Source organism: Hyperolius riggenbachi, chromosome 2 (genome assembly GCF_040937935.1).
Source record: "Hyperolius riggenbachi isolate aHypRig1 chromosome 2, aHypRig1.pri, whole genome shotgun sequence".
In the NCBI taxonomy this organism is placed as follows: domain Eukaryota; kingdom Metazoa; phylum Chordata; class Amphibia; order Anura; family Hyperoliidae; genus Hyperolius; species Hyperolius riggenbachi.
In genome coordinates, this window is record NC_090647.1 from 317,388,867 (window position 1) to 317,415,834 (window position 26,968).

The window sequence follows — 26,968 nt, forward strand, 5'->3', positions numbered from 1 at the left end:
TGTACAGATTGGAGCCAGTCTTTTAGTTTGTAGTGCACAACATAGTACAGTATATTACAACAGTCCAAAGGAGATATTATAAGAGCATGTACTAACATTTTAGTTATGCCCTGAATGAGAAACAGTAAAATGTAAGATATATTTTTGAGCTGGAAATGACAGGAGCTGGTTAGAGTGGCTTGCAAAAGTATTCGGCCCCCTTGAAGTTTTCCACATTTTGTCACATTACTGCCACAAACATGAATCAATGTTATTGGAATTCCATGTAAAAGACCAATACAAAGTGGTGTACACATGAGAAGTGGAACGAAAATCATACATGATTCCAAACATTTTCTACAAATAAATAGCTGCAAAGTGGGGTGTGCGTTATTATTCGGCCCCCTGAGTCAATACTTTGTAGAACCACCTTTTGCTGCAATTACAGTTGCCAGTCTTTTAGGGTAAGTCTCTACCAGCTTTGCACATCTAGAGACTGAAATCCTTGCGCTTTCTTCTTTGCAAAACAGCTCCAGCTCAGTCAGATTAGATGGACGGCGTTTGTGAACAGCAGTTTTCAGATCTTGCTACCGATTCTCGATTGGATTTAGATGTGGACTTTGACTGGGCCATTCTAACACATGAATATGTTTTGTTTTAAACCATTCCATTGTTGCCCTGGATTTATGTTTAGGGTCGTTGTCTTGCTGGAAGGTGAACCTCCACCCCAGTCTCAAGTCTTTTGCAGACTCCAAGAGATTTTCTTCCAAGATTGCCCTGTATTTGGCTCCATCCATCTTCCTATCAACTCTGACCAGCTTCCCTGTCCATGCTAAAGAGAAGCACCCACAGAGCATGATGCTGCCACCACCATATTTGACAGTAGGGATGGTGTGTTCAGAGAGATGTGCAGTGTTCATTTTCCGTCACACATAGCGTTTTGCATTTTGGCCAAAACGTTTCATTTTGGTCTCATCTGACCAGAGCACCTTCTTCCACATGGTTGCTGTGTCCCCCACATGGCTTGTGGCAAACTGCAAATGGGACTTCTTATGCTTTTCTGCTAACAATGGCTTTCTTCTTGCCACTCTTCCATAAAGGCCAACTTTGTGCAGTGCACGACTATTAGTTGTCCTATGGACAGATTCCCCCACCTGAGCTGTAGATCTCTGTAGCTCGTCCTGAGTCACCATGGGCCTCTTGACTGCATTTCTGATCAGCGCTTTCCTTGTTCGGCCTGTAAATTTAGGTGGACGGCCTTGTCTTGGTAGGTCTACAGTTGTGCCATACTCCTTCCATTTCTGAATGATCGCTTGAACGGTGCTCCGTGGGATGTTCAAGGCTTTGGAATCCTTTTTGTAGCCTAAGCCTGCTTTAAATTTCTCAATAACTTTATCCCTGACCTGTCTGGTGTATTCTTTGGACTTCATGGTGTTGTTGCTCCCAATATTCTCTTAGACAACCTCTGAGGCCGTCACAGAGCAGCTGTATTTGTACTGACATTAGATTACACACAGGTGCACTCTATTTAGTCATTAGCACTCATCAGGCAATGTCTATGGGCAACTGACTGCACTCAGACCAAAAGGGGACGAATAATTACGCACACCCCACTTTGCAGTTATTTATTTGTAAAAAATGTTTGGAATCATGTATGATTTTCGTTCCACTTCTCACGTGTACACCTCTTTGTATTGGTCTATCACGTGGAATTCCAATAAAATTGATTCATGTTTGTGGCAGTTATGTGACAAAATGTGGAAAATTTCAAGGGGGCCGCATACTTTTGCAAGCCACTGTATGTGAGAAATAAATAAGAGAGAGGAATCAAATGACAACCATAAGCAATGTGCTTTGGGAACTGAAGTTATAGGGGTGTTATCAACATTTATTAATATATCAGGCAGAGAATTGGACAGAGACGGTGGAAAAATGACCATTTCTCTTGTATTCCGTTTTAGGAATCAAGAGGTCATAAAAAGGATGTAGCAGACAAGAAATCAGAAACATCATACAATTTTCTGTTAGATTTTTCGGGAAGATTTTCTGTAATTAGATTATTTTCTGTAAAGTACTGGTAGAGAATGGTCATTATCTCTGGTGCATTGTCTTCTAGTTATCTCCTGCTGAGTAGAACAATGCTTAATTGTTAGACAGATAGATGGTTAGATAGATAATTTCCAACATGTTGGAAATGATCTATCTGGCAGGTAAATCAGAAAATCTTAAAGAGACTCTGTAACAAAATTTTCAGCCTTATTTCTTCTATCTTATAAGTTCCTAAAGCTTCGTACACACGCCTGATGGAAAGCAACGACGGGTCCGTCGTCAACTCCCGCTGGGCATGTTTTCAGCAGACAGTGCAGCGTGTGTACAGTCTGTCGGTGGACTGATAAGGCTGTTTCTGAGCGATCCGCCCGGCGGATCGCTCAGAAACAGCCTTATCAGTCCACTGACAGACTGTACACACGCTGTACTGTCTGCTGAAAACACGCCCAGCAGGAGGTGACAACGGACCTGTCACGGACGATTGCGGGGACGCAGGCGCGTCCCCGAACCGCCCGTGAAGAAAAGAACGATCGCACTCGATTCCTGCATCGATTGCGCCTCAGATCAATAAAACCAAGATCTGATGTGCAGTATCCCTCTGCTTAGGAACAGCTGGGAAATCTGTCTTAGCTGAAATGACAGCCTGGGGGGAAGGTGTTAATTAGCTTGGACATATTCCCTGTGGAAGGCACAATTTCCCTTTTGGCTCTGGGAACCAGGTGACACTTAGCTGATCTCATGGAGATGTTAATTAACCAAAGGCTGCCTAGGTGCAGCCAAGCAGGCTACGAATCCACGGGAGGTCTTGACACTCTGTTCTCTGCTAAAGATCAAAGGAAAGTCAGCTGTTAGCAGCTAAAACACCTCCTGAATTAACCTGAGGCTCATGGCATAATCCATAACTTCCCAGATCTGTAATATTTCTGGGGTTCCTGAGATGGCAGCTTCATCAAACGTGGGGGAAGTGTGGCATGAGCCCCGGTGCTGGTTCTGAGGAAGTTTCAGAACCTTCGGAGGTAAGGACTGCCAGCTAGGCAGTTTCAAGTGCCCTGATGATACCACAGGGGTCCCACCCCTCATGTCTGGTATCAGGGCGCTGGGTAAATCGAGACAGACCTGAAAATGTTAATAAATCTGCCCTGACCTGTACGGTTCTGTGAGATGGAGCCCATATATGGGTAGATATGATTTCTGGTCCTCAGGATAAGGGGAGGGCTCATCTCATCCTCCAAGGGGGTGTGTGGCTCCCCGCCCTCACTCCCTCCTACTGACTCAGGGGCATAAGAATGGCAGAGGACCCAAACTCAGTGTCCTCCACACTGAACCATCTTGCACTCATCAGATGCCAGCTTGAGGATATGCTGGCATCCACCTGGTCTGAACTCTGAACTCTGGACTTTGAAACCAAGGACTTTATGATTCTTCCCACAATAAGGACATCTTTCCAGGAACTAAGTATTTTTCTCCCTTCTTTTATTTTTCATACTGGCTATTACTGTTTTAATAATTGTTGATTTTCATAATTGTCTGTATATATTAATTATTTATATTGCGTGAATAAACGACTTTTCCCAAGTCATTCACTGTTTCGCTACCCTGCTTATCAGCACACACAGAAATGATCCCGGGTCTCTGAAGATACGCTACTGTTTGTTTGTTGTTGGCTAGACAGAATATTGTGTGTTTAACCGTTTTATTCGCAGGATTAGTCAGTCAGTTAGTGGGCCCCACGGTCCCATAGTAACCGCGGTGGTGGCAGTTTACTCTGAACCAGTAGGTGACGTTGTAATTACCCGTGTCTCACAGGCTCCCTTCTGAGTTGTCTGCGGCTAATTCTTAACGGTCCCTGCGCATTGACTGCGACCAGAGTTCGCACGATCTGTGCGCTGGCACCGTTTAGAAGGCTAAGTGCGGTCAGCCACAAGGGCTCCTGTGACAGTGTTAGGCAGCGGTTGGGATCTGTGTTGTGCTGAAAGTATCTGCGATAGCGCTAGCGCTATCGAGAAACGAACTAATTCGTTGGTGTAGCTGGAAGGCAATATATTTTTTATATATACAGAGAGACTGTGTAGCCAGTACCCCTTCCCCAAAGTTTTATTTTATTTGGCATGGAAATGTCCGGGAACTACCAGAACATGTGCCTAGCAGACCTGGAAAATCTTTGCGAAGAGAGGGGCATTGGCATCCTCCGCAAGACAAAACGGGACCTGATAGCAGACTTGTCCAGATGGGATGCCCAGCAACTGCGGGAGCCGGGAGTGTCCGCTGAGGTGGATACCAGCCCATCTGACAATCAAGGGGAACCAGAGGCTGAAGATCTTAGGCGTACAGAGGTTGAGCATCCTGCGGGCCCTGTTGCAACAGTTACGCCAGAGACTGTCAGTATGGACCCCAATCCCAGAGTTTCTGACATTACTCGCCCGGAACTGGCCAGTACTGGACTGTCCATGGGTGCTGACCCGGTAATGCAGCAGGCATTACAAAAGCTGATGGAGACTGACCTGGACAAGTACATGCAGTACATGGAAGCACGAGAGGAACGGGAGCGCCAATCTGCAGAACGCAAAGCTGCTGCTGCTGAACGCCACGCGGAGAGGGATGCCGCTGAGCGAGAACGGGAGCGCCAACGACAGCATGAGCTAAACATGGCAAAAGTGCAACAGGCCAGCCGGAGTTCACCGCCCAGCCTCCCTGCTGAAGGAGCTGCAGCACCCGTAAGTGCAAAATTTAAATTTGCTAATATTGAAAAAGACACTGACATTGACTTGTTTTTGCGGTCTTTTGAAAAAGCATGCCGTCAGTATCGTCTGTCCCAAGACCAGTGGGCCAGACATCTGACACCTTTGCTGCGCTACAAAGCGCTTGATGCCTTCGCAGAATTGCCTGCGGAGAAGGATAATGATTATGCTGCTATAAAAGACGCTATCATTACGAAGTACCAGCTGACGCCAGAAGCCTATCGGAAAAAGTTCAGGGCCTGGCAGAAAAAGTCTTCTGATTCGTACCGAGATGTGGCCAGCAGCTTGCTCACCACACTACGGCAGTGGACTCTAGGCCTCACCAAAGGGTCTTATGGCGTCCTGGAGGACTTGATAGTCCTCGAACAATTTCTGAACATTTGCCCTGCTGATGTACGCCAGTTTGTGCTAGAACGCAGGCCGGCTTCAGCCACTGTCGCTGCAGACCTTGCTGAGACTTTTGCAACTACCCGGGTGGCTGATACACGCAGAACTGTCCCATCCAGCTGGAGAGGAGGTCAGCCCAATACCTCGGCAGACCCTCCTGCCCCTGTGAGCCGTCCGCCACAGAGGCCACCCAGCGCAGCTGCTGCACCCAGGCCTGCAGCGCCTGGGGAGGTCACCTGTCACTACTGCCGCCAGCCCGGACACATGAAATTCGACTGTCCGGAGCGGAGACAGACACCACCAGCACCTGGATCATCTGCATCACCTGCACCTCACCCACAGCAGAGGCAACCCGCCAGCGAACCACAGCCTGGATCATCCGATTTTGTCCTGTTTGCCCGCGGAAAGGAAATCCGCGACCGAACCGACCAGCAGCAACTTGTTAGAGTGAACGGCAAAGTTGTCACCGGATTTCGAGACACCGGAGCTGACATCACATTAGTTCACTCACATCTTGTGCCAAAGGAGAGCATCAGCTCCAGCCGATCCCTTGCCCTTACTGGAGTAGAGGGCACCCTTTTCCACATAGCCCACGCAAGAGTGAAGCTGGATTGGGGAGTGGGAGGGGTCCACGAAAGGGTTGTTGGGGTTATGAAGGATCTCCCAGTCCCTGTGTTGCTAGGGACTGATTTGGGCAAGCTTGTGTCCTACTATGAACCTGCCACGACCGCCTTGTCGCTCACGGAAGGAGACGGACTCTCCACCCACCACCAGGTACTTTATACACTTGGGGGAGCACCAGGGGGAGGTGGGTTGAATGTGCCCAGTTCAAGGGTACCAGGTTCAATAGTGCCTGCTTCAAAGGCACCTGAGTTTGATGTACAGACTGTCTGTTGTGATGATGCTGTAACTGTACCTGAGTTTCTTGTACAACCTGTCTGTAATGAAAAAATGTCTATACCTGTCAATGTCATTACTGCATGCAATGATGATTTGAGTAATGCCCGTCTGTGCCATTCTGACAGTGTACCTGTGCTAGCAGTACCGCGCAGCTGCACTGCTCAGAACCCGAGCTCAGAACAGGTGGAGGGGGTTCCGGCCTCCTCCCCCTCCTCTGACCGCAGGGATGAGACCTTTCAGCCGCTGGCCTTGTGTGACATGAGCCAGTTGGCTGAAACGGACAGCGCCGTATTCTCAGCCGCACTACAAAGTGACCCAAGCCTGGAGGTGCTCAGGCAGCAAGCCGCTGAGCCCCTCGCAGACGGGGCCGCTTTCAAGGTGTACTGGGAAGGTGGGAGACTGTACAGTGAGTCTGTACAGCCCCCTACAGGTAGATCCCACGCGAATACCAAATGGCTTGTGGTCCCGAGTGCGTTCAGGGGACATGTGCTGAAATCCGCACATGGTAATCCTCTGACAGGGCACTCAGGGGTCCGCAAGACACTTGCCGGTATTCGGAACCAGTTTTATTGGCCCCGGATGAACAGGGATGTAGCAAACTACTGCGGGGCATGTGCCGTCTGTCAGGAGCTGGGAAGGTCCAGGGATTCCCGCGGGGTTCCCTTAGGTCCACAGCCACTCAGCAGGGGAACCCTGCGTGGGCTGGCTGTTGACCTAACCAACCCACTGCCCGTTGTCAGCAGTCCCGGCAGACACCACGTCCGACTGCAGTGGCGCAAACGCCCTGTCCAGAACGGTCCATGTTGGGTCAACCCTGAGGGTAGCAGACCGCGACCGGTCCAGGGGAACCGAGCCACAGGCTCCAATAGGTTTTCCCGCCGTACCGGCAACTCGAGGCCCGTCAGCCAGGTTAGCGGCGCCGCCACACATCTTGCGGATGAGTGGCTAAGCCACGGACAAGGGGGAGGGCTGTCACGGACGATTGCGGGGACGCAGGCGCGTCCTGGAACCGCCCGTGAAGAAAAGAACGATCGCACTCGATTCCTGCATCGATTGCGCCTCAGATCAATAAAACCAAGATCTGATGTGCAGTATCCCTCTGCTTAGGAACAGCTGGGAAATCTGTCTTAGCTGAAATGACAGCCTGGGGGGAAGGTGTTAATTAGCTTGGACATATTCCCTGTGGAAGGCACAATTTCCCTTTTGGCTCTGGGAACCAGGTGACACTTAGCTGATCTCATGGAGATGTTAATTAACCAAAGGCTGCCTAGGTGCAGCCAAGCAGGCTACGAATCCACGGGAGGTCTTGACACTCTGTTCTCTGCTAAAGATCAAAGGAAAGTCAGCTGTTAGCAGCTAAAACACCTCCTGAATTAACCTGAGGCTCATGGCATAATCCATAACTTCCCAGATCTGTAATATTTCTGGGGTTCCTGAGATGGCAGCTTCACCAAACGGGGGGGGGGGGAAGTGTAGCATGAGCCCCGGTGCTGGTTCTGAGGAAGTTTCAGAACCTTCGGAGGTAAGGACTGCCAGCTAGGCAGTTTCAAAGTGCCCTGGTGATACCACAGGGGTCCCACCCCCTCATGTCTGGTATCAGGGCGCTGGGTAAATCGAGACAGACCTGAAAATGTTAATAAATCTGCCCTGACCTGTACGGTTCTGGGAGATGGAGCCCATATATGGGTAGATATGATTTCTGGTCCTCAGGATAAGGGGAGGGCTCATCTCATCCTCCAAGGGGGTGTGTGGCTCCCCGCCCTCACTCCCTCCTACTGACTCAGGGGCATAAGAATGGCAGAGGACCCAAACTCAGTGTCCTCCACACTGAACCATCTTGCACTCATCAGATGCCAGCTTGAGGATATGCTGGCATCCACCTGGTCTGAACTCTGAACTCTGGACTTTGAAACCAAGGACTTTATGATTCTTCCCACAATAAGGACATCTTTCCAGGAACTAAGTATTTTTCTCCCTTCTTTTATTTTTCATACTGGCTATTACTGTTTTAATAATTGTTGATTTTCATAATTGTCTGTATATATTAATTATTTATATTGCGTGAATAAAACGACTTTCCCCAAGTCATTCACTGTTTCGCTACCCTGCTTATCAGCACACACAGAAATGATCCCGGGTCTCTGAAGATACGCTACTGTTTGTTTGTTGTTGGCTAGACAGAATATCGTGTGTTTAACCGTTTTATTCGCAGGATTAGTCAGTCAGTTAGTGGGCCCCACGGTCCCATAGTAACCGCGGTGGTGGCAGTTTACTCTGAACCAGTAGGTGACGTTGTAATTACCCGTGTCTCACAGGCTCCCTTCTGAGTTGTCTGCGGCTAATTCTTAGCGGTTCCTGCGCATTGACTGCGACCAGAGTTCGCACGATCTGTGCGCTGGCACCGTTTAGAAGGCTAAGTGCGGTCAGCCACTGAGGGCTCTTGTGACAGTGTTAGGCAGCGGTTGGGATCTGTGTTGTGCTGAAAGTATCTGCGATAGCGCTAGCGCTATCGAGAAACGAACTAATTCGTTGGTGTAGCTGGAAGGCAATATATTTTTTATATATACAGAGAGACTGTGTAGCCAGTACCCCTTCCCCAAAGTTTTATTTTATTTGGCATGGAAATGTCCGGGAACTACCAGAACATGTGCCTAGCAGACCTGGAAAATCTTTGCGAAGAGAGGGGCATTGGCATCCTCCGCAAGACAAAACGGGACCTGATAGCAGACTTGTCCAGATGGGATGCCCAGCAACTGCGGGAGCCGGGAGTGTCCGCTGAGGTGGATACCAGCCCATCTGACAATCAAGGGGAACCAGAGGCTGAAGATCTTAGGCGTACAGAGGTTGAGCATCCTGCGGGCCCTGTTGCAACAGTTACGCCAGAGACTGTCAGTATGGACCCCAATCCCAGAGTTTCTGACATTACTCGCCCGGAACTGGCCAGTACTGGACTGTCCATGGGTGCTGACCCGGTAATGCAGCAGGCATTACAAAAGCTGATGGAGACTGACCTGGACAAGTACATGCAGTACATGGAAGCACGAGAGGAACGGGAGCGCCAATCTGCAGAACGCAAAGCTGCTGCTGCTGAACGCCACGCGGAGAGGGATGCCGCTGAGCGAGAACGGGAGCGCCAACGACAGCATGAGCTAAACATGGCAAAAGTGCAACAGGCCAGCCGGAGTTCACCGCCCAGCCTCCCTGCTGAAGGAGCTGCAGCACCCGTAAGTGCAAAATTTAAATTTGCTAATATTGAAAAAGACACTGACATTGACTTGTTTTTGCGGTCTTTTGAAAAAGCATGCCGTCAGTATCGTCTGTCCCAAGACCAGTGGGCCAGACATCTGACACCTTTGCTGCGCTACAAAGCGCTTGATGCCTTCGCAGAATTGCCTGCGGAGAAGGATAATGATTATGCTGCTATAAAAGACGCTATCATTACGAAGTACCAGCTGACGCCAGAAGCCTATCGGAAAAAGTTCAGGGCCTGGCAGAAAAAGTCTTCTGATTCGTACCGAGATGTGGCCAGCAGCTTGCTCACCACACTACGGCAGTGGACTCTAGGCCTCACCAAAGGGTCTTATGGCGTCCTGGAGGACTTGATAGTCCTCGAACAATTTCTGAACATTTGCCCTGCTGATGTACGCCAGTTTGTGCTAGAACGCAGGCCGGCTTCAGCCACTGTCGCTGCAGACCTTGCTGAGACTTTTGCAACTACCCGGGTGGCTGATACACGCAGAACTGTCCCATCCAGCTGGAGAGGAGGTCAGCCCAATACCTCGGCAGACCCTCCTGCCCCTGTGAGCCGTCCGCCACAGAGGCCACCCAGCGCAGCTGCTGCACCCAGGCCTGCAGCGCCTGGAGAGGTCACCTGTCACTACTGCCGCCAGCCCGGACACATGAAATTCGACTGTCCGGAGCGGAGACAGACACCACCAGCACCTGGATCATCTGCATCACCTGCACCTCACCCACAGCAGAGGCAACCCGCCAGCGAACCACAGCCTGGATCATCCGATTTTGTCCTGTTTGCCCGCGGAAAGGAAATCCGCGACCGAACCGACCAGCAGCAACTTGTTAGAGTGAACGGCAAAGTTGTCACCGGATTTCGAGACACCGGAGCTGACATCACGTTAGTTCACTCACATCTTGTGCCAAAGGAGAGCATCAGCTCCAGCCGATCCCTTGCCCTTACTGGAGTAGAGGGCACCCTTTTCCACATAGCCCACGCAAGAGTGAAGCTGGATTGGGGAGTGGGAGGGGTCCACGAAAGGGTTGTTGGGGTTATGAAGGATCTCCCAGTCCCTGTGTTGCTAGGGACTGATTTGGGCAAGCTTGTGTCCTACTATGAACCTGCCACGACCGCCTTGTCGCTCACGGAAGGAGACGGACTCTCCACCCACCACCAGGTACTTTATACACTTGGGGGAGCACCAGGGGGAGGTGGGTTGAATGTGCCCAGTTCAAGGGTACCAGGTTCAATAGTGCCTGCTTCAAAGGCACCTGAGTTTGATGTACAGGCTGTCTGTTGTGATGATGCTGTAACTGTACCTGAGTTTCTTGTACAACCTGTCTGTAATGAAAAAATGTCTATACCTGTCAATGTCATTACTGCATGCAATGATGATTTGAGTAATGCCCGTCTGTGCCATTCTGACAGTGTACCTGTGCTAGCAGTACCGCGCAGCTGCACTGCTCAGAACCCGAGCTCAGAACAGGTGGAGGGGGTTCCGGCCTCCTCCCCCTCCTCTGACCGCAGGGATGAGACCTTTCAGCCGCTGGCCTCGTGTGACATGAGCCAGTTGGCTGAAACTGACAGCGCCGTATTCTCAGCCGCACTACAAAGTGACCCAAGCCTGGAGGTGCTCAGGCAGCAAGCCGCTGAGCCCCTCGCAGACGGGGCCGCTTTCAAGGTGTACTGGGAAGGTGGGAGACTGTACAGTGAGTCTGTACAGCCCCCTACAGGTAGATCCCACGCGAATACCAAATGGCTTGTGGTCCTGAGTGCGTTCAGGGGACATGTGCTGAAATCCGCACATGGTAATCCTCTGACAGGGCACTCAGGGGTCCGCAAGACACTTGCCGGTATTCGGAACCAGTTTTATTGGCCCCGGATGAACAGGGATGTAGCAAACTACTGCGGGGCATGTGCCGTCTGTCAGGAGCTGGGAAGGTCCAGGGATTCCCGCGGGGTTCCCTTAGGTCCACAGCCACTCAGCAGGGGAACCCTGCGTGGGCTGGCTGTTGACCTAACCAACCCACTGCCCGTTGTCAGCAGTCCCGGCAGGCACCACGTCCGACTGCAGTGGCGCAAACGCCCTGTCCAGAACGGTCCATGTTGGGTCAACCCTGAGGGTAGCAGACCGCGACCGGTCCAGGGGAACCGAGCCACAGGCTCCAATAGGTTTTCCCGCCGTACCGGCAACTCGAGGCCCGTCAGCCAGGTTAGCGGCGCCGCCACACATCTTGCGGATGAATGGCTAAGCCACGGACAAGGGGGAGGGCTGTCACGGACGATTGCGGGGACGCAGGCGCGTCCTGGAACCGCCCGTGAAGAAAAGAACGATCGCACTCGATTCCTGCATCGATTGCGCCTCAGATCAATAAAACCAAGATCTGATGTGCAGTATCCCTCTGCTTAGGAACAGCTGGGAAATCTGTCTTAGCTGAAATGACAGCCTGGGGGGAAGGTGTTAATTAGCTTGGACATATTCCCTGTGGAAGGCACAATTTCCCTTTTGGCTCTGGGAACCAGGTGACACTTAGCTGATCTCATGGAGATGTTAATTAACCAAGGAATGTGCAGCCAAGCAGGCTACGAATCCACGGGAGGTCTTGACACTCTGTTCTCTGCTAAAGATCAAAGGAAAGTCAGCTGTTAGCAGCTAAAACACCTCCTGAATTAACCTGAGGCTCATGGCATAATCCATAACTTCCCAGATCTGTAATATTTCTGGGGTTCCTGAGATGGCAGCTTCACCAAACGGGGGGGGGGGAAGTGTAGCATGAGCCCCGGTGCTGGTTCTGAGGAAGTTTCAGAACCTTCGGAGGTAAGGACTGCCAGCTAGGCAGTTTCAAAGTGCCCTGGTGATACCACAGGGGTCCCACCCCCTCATGTCTGGTATCAGGGCGCTGGGTAAATCGAGACAGACCTGAAAATGTTAATAAATCTGCCCTGACCTGTACGGTTCTGGGAGATGGAGCCCATATATGGGTAGATATGATTTCTGGTCCTCAGGATAAGGGGAGGGCTCATCTCATCCTCCAAGGGGGTGTGTGGCTCCCCGCCCTCACTCCCTCCTACTGACTCAGGGGCATAAGAATGGCAGAGGACCCAAACTCAGTGTCCTCCACACTGAACCATCTTGCACTCATCAGATGCCAGCTTGAGGATATGCTGGCATCCACCTGGTCTGAACTCTGAACTCTGGACTTTGAAGCCAAGGACTTTATGATTCTTCCCACAATAAGGACATCTTTCCAGGAACTAAGTATTTTTCTCCCTTCTTTTATTTTTCATACTGGCTATTACTGTTTTAATAATTGTTGATTTTCATAATTGTCTGTATATATTAATTATTTATATTGCGTGAATAAAACGACTTTCCCCAAGTCATTCACTGTTTCGCTACCCTGCTTATCAGCACACACAGAAATGATCCCGGGTCTCTGAAGATACGCTACTGTTTGTTTGTTGTTGGCTAGACAGAATATCGTGTGTTTAACCGTTTTATTCGCAGGATTAGTCAGTCAGTTAGTGGGCCCCACGGTCCCATAGTAACCGCGGTGGTGGCAGTTTACTCTGAACCAGTAGGTGACGTTGTAATTACCCGTGTCTCACAGGCTCCCTTCTGAGTTGTCTGCGGCTAATTCTTAGCGGTTCCTGCGCATTGACTGCGACCAGAGTTCGCACGATCTGTGCGCTGGCACCGTTTAGAAGGCTAAGTGCGGTCAGCCACTGAGGGCTCTTGTGACAGTTGGCAAGACTGTCTATTATGTATTATACAGCATGTGGTTAGCTAACAAGGCCATGCACAATCATGATGTTCTCTAGTATATAGCATGTGGCAATAAAAAGTTCATTAGTGTCCTCTTATCTTATTTTCACATATTCATAATTTTTTTTACTGAAGTTACAATATGTGCTATGACACTTCTGAGAGGTGTAGAAAGTTTAACCATCTGATCCTATCACTGTTACGCCATTATAGCTTGCGAGTAAAAGTCTCCTTATATACCCTTTATTACTCTGCAGCACAAGATGACTGAGTATTATTGGATTAAATAACCTCCTCCCTGCCTGACCAGGAGGACAAATTTGATGCTGTTTGGTCACCATGGGCGGACAAGTACTTACCTAATTGATTGCAAGCCTTATTGGCTTCAATTGTATGTGGGGTTCTGTTGTGAGCTCTTTATCCTAACTTGTATTCCTATTATGCTTGTTGATGCTTGACTTGCGGCTTTGTAAATGTGTTTTTGCTGTTTATCAGTTGTGGCACGTTCTTGCCATGAGTTTATTATGTGGTGTGTCCCTCATTCCTTGTCATTAACTAATGGGTACTACAGAGATAAGGACTCTGTGTATTTCATTTTATGCTTTTGCAAATGGAGAGGCAAATCCACAAGACACATTTCCTTTCTTTACTAATAACATGTGGGTAATTTGAATACCCAGGCCCGGATTTACATCACAGGCTTTACAGGTATAAATGTCCTGGCACCCTAGACTTCAACCTCCATGACCCTACAAGTGTACTGGCTGGTCCAGCTGTCACTTCTCCCTTACTTCCCTTGCCCCTCATAGGTAGCTACAGGTGCCCCTTAGTATTAGGTAGCCAGAGCGATCCTCAGTATTAAGTAGATAGAGGTGCCCCAAAGTAATGGGTAGCCAGAGGTGCCCCCAACTGAAGGGAGATCTGGTCAGTGGAATGCAGAGACCCGGGTGAGTAACCTCTCATTTACACTCCGCTTGGTACTCTGCACAGCTAAGGTGGGAGGGAGGCACTAGGGAAGAGTAGTGAGCCACCTTTCCATCCTCAGATGCCTGTAGGCACGTGCCTACAGTGCCTTATGGTAAATCCAGGCCTGTGTATACATAATAAAAGACTCCTAGACAAGGGAATCCATAGATGGCCTGAGAGACTTCTGAGTGTGATGATAATCCTAGCAGCCTCACTTTGAACATAGATCTGTTTTTCAATGTTCAGGACAGTAATTTAAGCACCAACCAGATGAAAAATGCTTCACAATCAATGCCAATTAATCTGTTAACTGTTGTCCATACACACACGCACAGATATCTGCCACCATGTGTTTTTGTTTTTTTTAGCTGAGATGTGACCTACACACAGGGCAGGAATTTCGTATACTCACCAGTCCCGGGGTCCAGCGCAGGCCTCTCAGAACACCGTCCCGGTAGACTTTCATGAATGGCTTGGACGCTGCCCCCTGATTGTGGCTGTGTGCTCTTATTTCCACCACCATATCTCTGTACTGATTTCAGCAGTACGTATTAGTTTGTGATACTCAAAAATACAAAAATGCAACAATGCATGCATCTCTCCCATTCAATACAGCTGAATGAGAGTAGATCAGGTAAAAAATGGAGGCGTATCATTTGCTACACCATTCAACTATAGCTGAACACTGCTGTCTGTACAGCATTCACACTCGAATGCCTCAAACTATCAGTCTAACAATTGCTAGGGGTTACAGTGATCTTATGTATAAAGCTCAAGGTTGGTAATGTGTGTGTGTGTGTGTGTGTGTGTGTGTGTGTGTGTGTGTGTGTCTGTGTGTGTTGGGGGAGGGGCTCAAGAGGGGGATGGGGAAAGATGAGAAGGAAATGAATGGGGAGTGAACTTTTTTTTTTTTTGTACATGAGCTGATTCAGCATTCACAAGGTGGCCATACCTGGGGCTTCTTCAGTGTCCCAACTACCTGCGTGGCCCCTCAGCTTCACTGGCCTCCCCTTCATGTTGTTCTGTATACTCTGTGCACTCACTTTGATCGTATTCCCAAATGGCTCTGCGCAGCAGCCACGAGCAGGAGCATTCTGGGCAAAAGCCAAGTCGCCCACTCTGCCCTTGCCTATACAGATGAACAATTTGGAACTGTACCATTGTGGGGAATGCTGTGGATGACGGAACACCCGTCATTGAGACACTGTTTGGCAGGTTAAATGCCGGTTTGTTAACTGCCCCTTACATGCTTCTGCCCTGGTCCTTCCCAGAAATCCGGCTCAGCCTGCTCATCAATTCAGCAGTATCACTGTAATAATACTAACACTTTAAGAAATGTCCTTATCACCTACTGCCATTATACAGAGTTGTAAACCCACATAGTATTGATAGGCAGACTACAGTTACTTTTCTATACTATAGAGCATGTAGAACTGGCTAAATACTTTTTAAATCCTTTATTAAAAGTAAAAAACGAGACAGTGCATTAGTGTTCATCACCACACAAAATAAGAGAGATTAAACAAATGAAATGAGAATACGGTACTTGCATTTCTTTTTGCCTTAGCTCCTATTTTGTCAATATTTCAATTACAGTTGTTGTTGTTGCTGCTCCATAGTTTGCTGTGGCAATATTATACTGGTATGAGAGTAAGGGGGTTTGAACCTCTTGTAGGTGTGCTTTTCCTTTTCCAGCCTATCGAAACAAAACTATGCTGTTGTTATCATTAACCAGAACCCATCAACGTTATTTTCTCAGCTTAGGCGAGTCATGGACAATTGTTCTTGGTTTCAGATTTAGCAAAAAATTGCAGAGATGCAAACTGGGTAATCTGCTCAGTCAAATAGCATAATTCAGAAAATAGGAGCATGCATGACATTTCTGTCCTTTCAGCAGGTCAGCTTCAGGTCACATATCTACAAAGCAAGAAGTTTTAAATCAGGATGATACCATTTATTGGCTAACTACAAATGAATAAGAATAAACAAGCTTTCGGCCTTGCAGCCTTCGTCAGGTTTACATCCTGTTAGTTTGCAAGCTGGTGGTACAGACAGCTTATATACATGCAACATCAAAAGGAAAAACAGATATTTTTTTCAAGCATAAATACATCATTAAGATGCCTTAATACAAACAAACCATCTAAATGGGGTAAGATAAGGATCCTTGTTTACTTTATTGCTCACAGACCTGGTATTAGGATTGACCCAGAGGTATCGTAAATTCTTAGTTCACAAGTTCAGCTAGGGTGGCTGAGACAGTTCATATATCATCAATCTCATACCAATATAGAAAGTTGTTGTCCTTATTCAAACCCTTCTGCACAGCTTTGAAACAATTTATACATTTTGTTTCTGCTATTAAATCGGTCATTTGACGTTTTGAAGCCGCCCTTCAGGGCAGTGACACGAAGATCATCCATGCTGTGTCCGTTGGACCGAAAGTGTGTAGCAACTGGGAGTCCAGATTTGGTATCTACAAAGGGAAGCAAGAGCAAGTGCAACTACAGAGGTTCAGGGAAACTGTTCTTCCTAAAACACAGGAAGCCTCCTCTACCTCTCCACTTAAACTTCACTGTATGAAACTTAATGAATAAAACTTGTTAGTCCTACAATGTTAATTTGTAATTTATTTGTTCAGTGTTTGGCGATTGTAAAATCTTAACTGACCATGATTTACAGTCTCAAATTTGTATTATTATTTATATAGCGCTGACATCTTCCGCAGACTTGTCACTAACTGTCCCTCAAAGGAGCTCACAATCAAATCCCTACTATAGTCATATCAAACAACAAACACAGAACATTTATATCGCGCTTTTCTTCTGGCGGACTCAAAGCGCCAGAGCTGCAGCCACTAGGATGCTCTCTATAGGCAGTAGCAGTGTTAGGGAGACTGAATAGGTGCTGGCTTACTGAACAGGCAGAGCCGAGATTCGAACCCAGGTCGCCTGTATCAGAGGCAGAGCCCTTAACCATTACACTATCCAGCCACCACTTCGCCCATCGAAGTCTAGTGTCAATTTTAGGGGAAAGACAATTAACTTATCTGTACGTTTTTGGGATGTGGGAATAAACCAGAGTGCCTGTAGGAAACCCATGCAGACACGGGGGTAACATACAAACTCCATGCAGGTAGTGCCCTGGCTGGGATTCAAACCAGGGATCCAGCGGTGGCAAGAGTGCTAACTGCTATGTCACCGTGCTGCTATCAGAGATGCCAGCATATTTACTGCTGACAGGGTGAATCACAGTGGAATATTTTTTTTTCTGTGAAGTGAGGAGGAACATCATATGATCTCCCAGAGTGCTTTGAGGAGAAGGCTGTGGGCCATAATATCCTATGCTAAACATTACTGACAGGGCAGGGTTACATTTCTGATACTGAAAGCAGGATCCTGAATACAATCGTTTGTGATTGGTTTAGATAAGTGATCACCTGTAGACACAATAGAAAGGCATCTAAAACAAATTACGACTAAATACTTGTATCATGTATGTGCAAGCAATGATGCCTGACTTCAGGATTGCAAACGCCTCTAATGTTCACATCTGAAGTAGCAAGACACTAGCGCTTAGCGCTAACGTCTTGCTCTAGTGATTTTACCACGATTGGCGCTGTAAAAATCACTGGACACTTCCGCAATTCCAGAGCGATCGCGGTCAGCTCTTTATAAGCACTGTACCGCGATCGCTCTAGAATCGGCCAGAAAATGCTGCAGGTAACATGTTTGCGATTGGCGCTAATCGCAAAATGCCTGTGATCTGCGCCAATCGCGGCAGTGAGAACACTGCCATAGGATAACAAAGCACTAGCGCTTTAACGATTAGTGGGAATCGCCCGCTAATTACATAGGTGTGAATGGGCCCTGAATGTCTCATTTAGGATAAAAAGTGTTATTCAGCATTTGTAGTAGGGAAAAATGAACAATATGATTTTATTAATTATTGAAAGCAAAACTGAATTGTATAGTCTAGTAACAAGTGCATTGACAGTCATTATTCAGAATTTGGCAATATTCTCTCTTAAAAAAAAAAAAATCAGATTTGAAAGTTAGTATATTAAAAAATTAAAGCATACTTTGTATTTCATTTTATTCCGTGTTAACTTTCCCTTTTGCTAACTCCTTCAGGCTCAGTGTATGATATCAGTGGCTCAGAATGCTGCTTATCAACTGGGGATTTGCTGAAAGTCATTGGAAAGGAATTGCAGTCCGTACATCTTGTAAATCAGACAACAGAAAAGAGAGAGGAACTCCCTGATAACTTCCAAGGTAAAAATTCATGTGTATGCATCATTTTTTTTCTTTACATAAAGATACATCTATACCAAACACATTCATAGATTTGACAGCAGATTACAGATTGTACTGTATACCGATACATTTCAGTATTTTAGGATGTCTAATCAATGGAATTAAGACTACCCGCAGTATGATCTGTCTAATGCCTCCTAAACACGCCTGACTTAAGTGGGCAAAGTGGCCGATAACCACCTCCTCAGCTGACAATCAAGAGCCTATACGGCACCCACCGACCCCCAACGCTCAACCCGCGAGAGATCGACCAGACGGATCTGCATAGGGGATTCTCAGCAAGGCTTTTATTCTTTATAAATATATTCCCTAAAAAGCATTTAAACAATGATGCTGGCCAGCTTCCCTGCTCGCTACAGAGTTTTTTGGCAGTTGGACAGAGCAACTGCCATTCACTAATAATAATAATAATCCGAACATTTGTATAGCGCTTTTCTCCTGTCGGACTCAAAGCACTCAAGAGCTGCAGCCACTGGGACGCGCTCAAGAGGCCACCCTGTAGTGTTAGGGAGTCTTGCCTTGAACTCCTTACTGAATAGGTACTTGACCTAGCCAGGATTCGAACCCTGGTCTCCCATGTCAAAGGCAGAGCCCTTAAAGCGGATCCGAGATGAAAAACTAACTATAACAAGTAACTTGTCTATATATCTTATCTAAAGTTTAGATGGTTTACACAGCAAAGCTAGCTGCAAACAGTTTTAATAGAATATGATTATTTATTCCTGTGATACAATAACAGCCGCCATGTTGTTTGTAAACATTAAACACAGAAGCAGGCTTATCTGTATCTTGAGCCATCAGCCTAATCCCCTCTCCTCCTTCCTCCTCCCCTTTGCCTCTGAAATCAATTGCTAGTAACACCTCCCCCTCCTCCTGCCCAGACTGAGCTCCCATGAGCCCTTGCTACTGCCAAGGCTCTATGAACCTGTGGGCGTGGCTTATTTAGTTTATAGGGAATTAGAGTATTAAAACAAAAACAAAAAAGTAAAAAAGTATTTGGCTTGAGGAATGCCCTATAAACAATAGGAAAGGAACACAATTATGCAATGAGTAAAAGTTCAACTCGGATCCACTTTAACCAGTACTCTATCCAGCCACCACTAAGTGCTTTTGAAAATAAATAAATCCCTGAGAATCCCCCCATGAAGAGATGGACTAGTCCAAAACCTGTCGCTTCTGTCAGATTTCTACTACCTACTGTAAGTGACAGCAACATAGGAGAAAAGTAATTTTTGTCTCATTTTACTCTGGAAAAAACGTACTTCTAATTTGTTTATGTTTGCACATATTTTAAATTTTACAATTTTTCGCCATAGTGCCCCTTTAAGTTTCTTCCTCAGACATGATACAGAACTGGATCAGAAACATACAAAACTAATGTCACATACAGAAGCTTATATGTTAATTTCGAGGGTATACAGCAATCTGACACCATGTTATGCAGTCTTCTTCTTTTTGAAATGCTGGGAATACACGCTGAGCTTTTCCGGTAGATAGATGGCTTGATAGATAACTTCCAACAGTTCCAATCTGATTTTCGATCGTTTTTTAGATAAAAAAAAAAAAGAGTTTCACTTACCTGGGCTTCTACCAGCCCCCTGCAGTCATCCTGTGCCCGCGCCGGTTCTCAACGATTCTCAGTTTCCCGCTGTGGCTTAGTTTTGTTTTTTACCGACTGCTAGTTAGTGGGCCTTTGCTTTGCGCCTGCTTGGCTCTGGCCACGCGTATTCTTGCTCGCGTTCCCGTCTGCAATCGCGTCCTGCACAGGATGCTATTGCGGACTGGGTACCGAACAAGATACGCGTGGCCATAGCTGCGCAGGTGCAGTGGCTTACAAAACTAAGCCGCGGCTGGGGAACGGAGGATGGTTGAGGACTGACGCGGGCACAGGACGACTGCAGGGGACTGGTAGAAGGTAAGTGAAACTCTTTTTTTAAAGGTGACTTTAACCTCCCTGACGTTAAATTTCTCCAGGATTTCTGGACAAAAAGTGGTTCAATTAATTAATTTTCAGGCATTTTTTTACTAACTTTTTTTAAAATATTGAATTCAATACAAAAAAAATGCGGATCCGTCAAAACCAGCCTTATCAGCGAACCACCGATTGTACACACACCCGATTTGAAAAATCAGCCGTGTGTACGCACCACTTCACCACTGAGGGGTTTTACCCCCTGACCACCAGAGCAATTTTCACCTTTCAGCGCTCCTTCCATTCATTTGTCTATAACTTTATCATTACTTATCACAATGAAATGAACTATATCTTGTTTTTTCCACCACCAATTAGGCTTTCTTTAGGTGGGACATTAAGCCAAGAATTATTTTATTCTAAATGTGTTTTAATGGGAAAATAGGAAAAATGTGGGAAAAAATTAATTATTTTTCAGTTTCCAGCCATTATAGTTTTTAAATAATGCATGCTACTGTAATTAAAACCCATGAAATGTATTTGCCCATTTGTCCCAGTTATAAAACCATTTAAATTATGTCCCTATCACAATGGCCTCAATTCACTAAACTTATCTCCTATCTTTAATAACTCTTCTAGAGTTGTTACCATGGTGATAAGGCATGTAGTATTCAGGAAACATTTTACCTCAGGCAAGCCTAAAGTTAACTCTTCTGTCTTTAAATTAACTCTCCAATCCTTAAAATAACTCCAGAGTTAAAGACAGGCTGTTAATTAGCTGCATGTGAAAATAACTACAGAGGAGGTAAATTAACTACAGAGGAGGTAAATTAACTACAGAGGAGGTAAATTAACTACAGGAGAGGTAACTTAAGGAATGAAGAGGTAAGATAACTCTCTCACGTGTGGAGGTAAGTTTTCTCTTGCCTTATTATCTCTAGCATGATCTTAGTGAATTGAGGCCAATGTTTGGCGCCAATATTTTATTTGGAAATAAAGGTGCATTTTTTTCAGTTTTGCGTCCATCCCTAATTACAAGCCCATAGTTTATAAAGTAATAGTGTTATACCCTCTTGACATAAATATTTAAAAAGTTCAGTCCCTAAGGTAACTATTTATGTGTTTTTTTTATTGTATTTTTGTAAAAAAAATTTAAATTACAAAAAAATAAATAAATTGGGGAGTGTGGGAGGTAATGAGTTAATTTATTGTGTAATCCAATATATTTGTATGTGTAAAATGCTTTTAGGGTGTAGTTTACTATTTGGCCACAAGATGGCCACAGTGAGTCTGTTTACATGCGACCTGTAAGCGTCCGGAAGGACGCTTACAGGAAGCAGTAGGAGGCTGGGAGAATCACAATGATCGCGCTGTTTCTAATAGAAGCAGCGGATCATTGCGGGGGCTTAGATCAACGAACGGGAATGGATTTTCCCGTTCATTGATCTCCGGGCGAGCGGGCGGCGGCGTGCACGAGCGGCGGGTGCGCGCGCACGAGCGGCGGGAGCGCGGAAGGTACGGATTTCTCCATCCCTGGGGGTGAAAGGATGGAAAAAGGGACGGAGAAATTCGGACCGCCGGGGGTAAACTGGTTAAGGTATGAGGGACGGTCTGTGGACACAAAGCAATCGGTCATCTTTATATTTTTAACCATAGACCCTAATAAAACATGCAGATCAAGTGCTTTGACTGAAGTCTGACTAGATTAGCCACACGTATGTTTCAGGTGTGTGATTCAGAGATTACCAAAATCAGAAATATCAGCAGGACTGCAAAGAAATTTGTATTGTTTAAAAGGAAATAAATATGGCAGCCTCCATATAGCTCTTATTTCGGGTTCCCTTTAATTCTTTGGTTGTGTCGAGAAGTGACCAAAACATTTCATTTACTACTACTAACCAAATTAACTTCAGACATCAGAATTGTGTCGCTCAAATCCAATGCACTACTTGTTAAAGGAATCCCAAGGTGAGCAAAGCATAGTAAGCTTTACTTACCTGAGGCCTCTAGCAGCCCCTAGAAGCCTCTCTGCAGTTCCATCTTGCTCCAGGGTCCCCCTGTCCGCTCCCTACAGATCACCATCCAAGTCGAGTTGGCGGCTTATGAGCGGGCACGCTCCCATCAATGGAAGTGTTCTGCACAGTAGCATTTACTATATGAAAAGCATGATCATTTTTATTTGACGTATTTAACTAAACCACATGTCTGTATTCCAGGTGTTTTTGAAGTCTGTGGAAATAACTGTGCACACGCCACTCTTGGAGAGCTACATGAAGAATTATCCTGTGGAGACCACATGCTTCCATATTGGTTTACTTCTGCCTCCGATTTTATTGTGGGAGATCATGTGGTTCAGCAGCAGCTTCCTGTTTACTTATCGTCAGTTGATAAAGAAACCCATTGTGCTGAATGCCAGGTCTATTATGATCCTCATTCATACAACATCACAATTCCCTTATCCACACAAGGACAATTTTATGAATGTAAAAATACAGATTCCTACACACTGGAGCAAGTCCTGCTGTCTCCAGTTTTATTGAAACGTACCTATAAATGCAGCGCTATGGGATCTGAAACATATAAGATCTTTCCGGTATTTGAAGTGAAAACAGTTATGCATAGTAAGTATGCTATCAGCTTATACTGAAAATATAAAATCTCTGTGTTGCTGTATAAAATGTTTTTCCATTTTACAGAAAAGTCCTCATTCCCTAAGGCCGGTTTCACACTGTAATTTGGTGTCAGCGCTGCGGTGCAAAAAAAACCGCACCGCTAAAAACAGGCCTTCAGGGAATACCGTGCTACTATGCTGTATTCCCTGTTGGTATCCGGCCAAGCAGGAAGGGACGCTCACTTCCTGACGGGAAAGCAATGACGTATGCAAAAGTGTATTACAAAAAATACGCTTCCGCACATGCGTGACACGTAAAACCTGCAGTGGGTATTCACACTGACACGTGTCGCCATAGACTTACATGATTTCCGGTCTGCCGTACGTCGACGCAGACACGCGCGCTAACATGCACCGCATGTAAAATGATTTTACCCATAGACTTTCATTAGACTAGCGTTAAGCTGCGGCAAATTGCCGCAATGCCACAGTGTGAAAAGTGTGCTCAGGCATAAATAGGCTAGCAGTCATTGGGGATCATAAATGATACTGTCCATCATCAAGTTGAATTTAAAACTTTTAAAACTTTTTATATGTGTCTATCACTGACAATAAATTACTGTATGTAAATAAAAAAAAATTAAATCAAATTGCATGCCAATGAGAACAAGAGCACAAACTCAGAACCCATTCAGCAGCCCATCGTATGACTTAAGGTGGCCACTACTGTTCAATTTCTAGCGAAAAATCGTTTGAGCGATCAGAAATTCTGATTGGATTGGTTGTAAATAATGTCAGTTGATGGGCACAATCGATTGCAAACGATTATAAAAATAGTCGTCCTTTTGAAATTTCGTCGAAACAAAATTTGGATTTTTGGTTGTGATAGATAAGAAGCAAAGAAGCAAAGATTGGTTCGTTGATGGTGTAGTGAACGATTTCCCTTCCGATCAGAATTTCTGATCGCTCAAACGATTTCTCACTAGAAATTAGATTGTTAGTTGCCACCTTTAGGGCTAGTTCACACTGGGCATGTTTTCAGCGCTTTGCTGATTGCTGGCGATCAGCAAAGCGCTGCTGCTAATGTATCCCTATGGATAATATGGATACATTCACACTGCAACATTTGCGATTTCAATTAATCACGCTGTGATTCTCGTTCTATTGAATGAGAATCACAAGCGCAAATGACAAGATTTCACTCGCCGAATCGCGATCGTGGACCCGAACGTGATTGTTCGCAAGCAGCAAATGTGAACATTTGAACAAATGTGAACAAGCCCTTAAAGCGCATACACACGCCGGATTCCTGCAAATGACGGGTCGACAGTTTGCCAGTGTGTACAGCCTGTCGGCAGGCTGATAAGGCTGGTTTTGACAGATCCGCCGAGCGAATCCGGCATGCGTACGCGCCTTTAGAGGAGAGCTGTAAACCACAGAGCTGTAAACCACAGAGTACACAATACAAAGAAGATAAAGATCTTTAAACAACATTAGATTACACAGCACTTTTTCCTGGGCATGTACTATCTATTACTTCTCACTTGACGCCAGTGCTTGTCTATGTGAAGAGCAGAAGACTATACAGGCACAGGAGCGCTGTGTTCTTTCTTTTTTATGTGTGCACAACCTCTGCAGATGTGTTTGAAGGCTCGTACACATGTGCAACTTAAGGTGGCCACACACAAGACAATACAATTATCTGATTTTACGGCAATTCAATAAAAACGATCGGATCTCCCGAAAAAATCGAAAGTTTTTTTTTTCATTCTACTGAAAAATCAGATTGGATTTCCCATCTCCTTCTATTTTAATCGATCCAGAATGCCAGATATTTTTCTTCAATCTTTCTAAAGATTGTATGGTGTGTGTTGGATTGTCAGTTTATTAACCACTTGCCGACCGCGCACTCATACCGCGCGTCGGCAAAGTGGCAGCTGCAGGACCAGCGACGCAGATCTGCGTCACCGGCTGCAGGCTAATTAATCAGGAAGCAGCCGGCTTCCTGTCAATTCACGGCGGGAGGCTCCGTGCATAGCCTGCGGGCCGCCGATCGCGGCTCGCAGGCTAAATGTAAACACAAGCGGAAATAATCCACTTTGTTTACATTTGTACAACGCTGCTAACAGTAGCAGCGTTGTAATGGATCAGCGATCCCCGGCCAATCAGCGGCCGGGGATCGCTGTCACATGACAGGCAGGAGCCTGTTAGAGGCTGCACAGGACAGATCCGTTCCTGTACAGTCTCGGATCTCCGGGGAAGGGAGGAAGGAGAGGTAGAGGGGGAATCCTGCGGTGGAAGGGGCTTTGAGGTGCCCCCCCCACCAGCCACACGCAGGCAGGAGCGATCAGACCCCCCCAGCACATCATCCCCCTAGTGGGGAAAAAAGGGGGGGCGGTCTGGTAGCTCTGCCTGTCATTTGATCTGTGCTGGGGGCTGTAGAGCCCACCCAGCACAGATCAGCAAATACAGCGATTGTCCTTAAGGGGGGGTAAAGGCTGGGTCATCAAGTGGTTAATATACACATCCTAGCAATTTTCCAATCATTTTTATAATAATTGGGGAAAAATTGAAGATACGTGTGTGGTACATTGGTCATATTTTTGAAATGTTACAATCAGTCAGAAAAATGTATTGCAATTCTTGAATTGAACAGATATTTAAAAAATTGTATGATGTGTGGCCACCTTTAGGCTGTGTTCCCTTCCCACTTGCTTCCAGATCACGAGTGGCCAGCAGGAGCGGACAGTATAATGTCTGCTCTGATGGTCTGCAGTGATCCGGCTTGAGCCCAGGGCAGATAAACTTCCCCATAGGCTTTATGGGGAAATGCATCCGCCTGGCCCGGGATTATCGCGGACTGCACAGAAATGCGATCCGCTTACTGGCACGGATCCCGTGGATCTGTTACAGCGTGTTTAACATAGAAGCCGTTGACTCTCTGCTTAGCAATGAGCGGAGAATGGACAAAAACAGTCTGTTCTCCGCTCTAGTGGGAACAGAGCCTAAATACACGACTGTCCGCACAACATCATCTTGACTTGACTTGTAATCTACACAACAATTATGTACGCAAGCGCTGATCAGCTAAACAACCAACTCATTTAGATACCAACATATCTGCATTCAAAAACAACAAACGACTTGAACACACATGGGCAAACTGGCATGATAGTTGGGCAGATTGATATGCCGGTTGGATCTGGCAAACCGCCTGTTATCAGATGGACGTCTTGTCGTTTGCCAGTGTACACACACCCGTACCTGTACTACTACCTGTACTAATGTACTACTCGACCAGACCAAGTTTAGACGATAGTTGGGCGGAATAGTTAATTGAGTATACAAGCCTTTATAAGCATGATCTGTGGACAAAGTCTTAACTTGGGTACATTATGATTATTATTATGATGTATTGAGAAGTTGCAAATATATTTGCCGTTATTGCTATCTTTTAAAATTCAAGTGGAAAAAAATACTTTTTAGGTGCATTTAACTTTTAAAGGGGAATTCCTCCAATTATTCAATTTTTTGGCACAACAAATAAAGCCTTTTTACTTAGTGCAGCTTTTGTTTGAGGTTCCCTTTCCGACTATTTTATTGTCCCATTCTACTTAGCTCTCACTGATCTCTGCTGAATTTGTGCTGCCTCATCTTACATCTAGCACCAGTTTAATGAGCCCCATTTTCTTACTTCCTGTCCTCATGTCATTACAATATTTTGTAGTTTCTATTCCATCTACTCTCCTTGTTGCACTATTGTTTTATCAGTATTCTGCTTATGCCTCCGGTATCCGAATTCCACAGCTTCATTTCCCACTCTGCTCTATGGTGTCTGGTCTGATTCTTGTCACACCTGATCCCAACCAGTAGCGTATCTAGGTAGAGTGACCAGATTTTTGTAGGCTCAACCTGGGACGGGGTGAATTGGGGGGGGGGCCCGCGTGCCGCGCCGAAAAATAGGTCATGACATTCTATGGGCGGAGCTAACAGAATGATGCAACAGCGAGGCATTAGAAAGCAGTGTTTACGCCGTGATGTGGTCAAACGTGGATTCACATCATAGGTGTGCAGAAACTGTGTGATGCTATTTAATAGTATGCCATAACCGC

The 26,968-nt window shown here is 46.3% G+C and overlaps 1 protein-coding gene across 1 annotated transcript in view; it reads left to right on the plus strand.

The window, feature by feature from the left end:
• The window catches only part of THEMIS2 (thymocyte selection associated family member 2), a 136,386-nt gene that overhangs the window by 32,675 nt on the left and 76,743 nt on the right, over positions 1 to 26,968 (plus strand). Inside the window, exons 2-3 of the mRNA XM_068266126.1 lie at positions 18,151 to 18,291; positions 22,462 to 22,866. Coding sequence (XP_068122227.1) covers positions 18,151 to 18,291; positions 22,462 to 22,866 — 546 coding nt within the window. The remainder of the gene's footprint in view (positions 1 to 18,150; positions 18,292 to 22,461; positions 22,867 to 26,968) is intronic.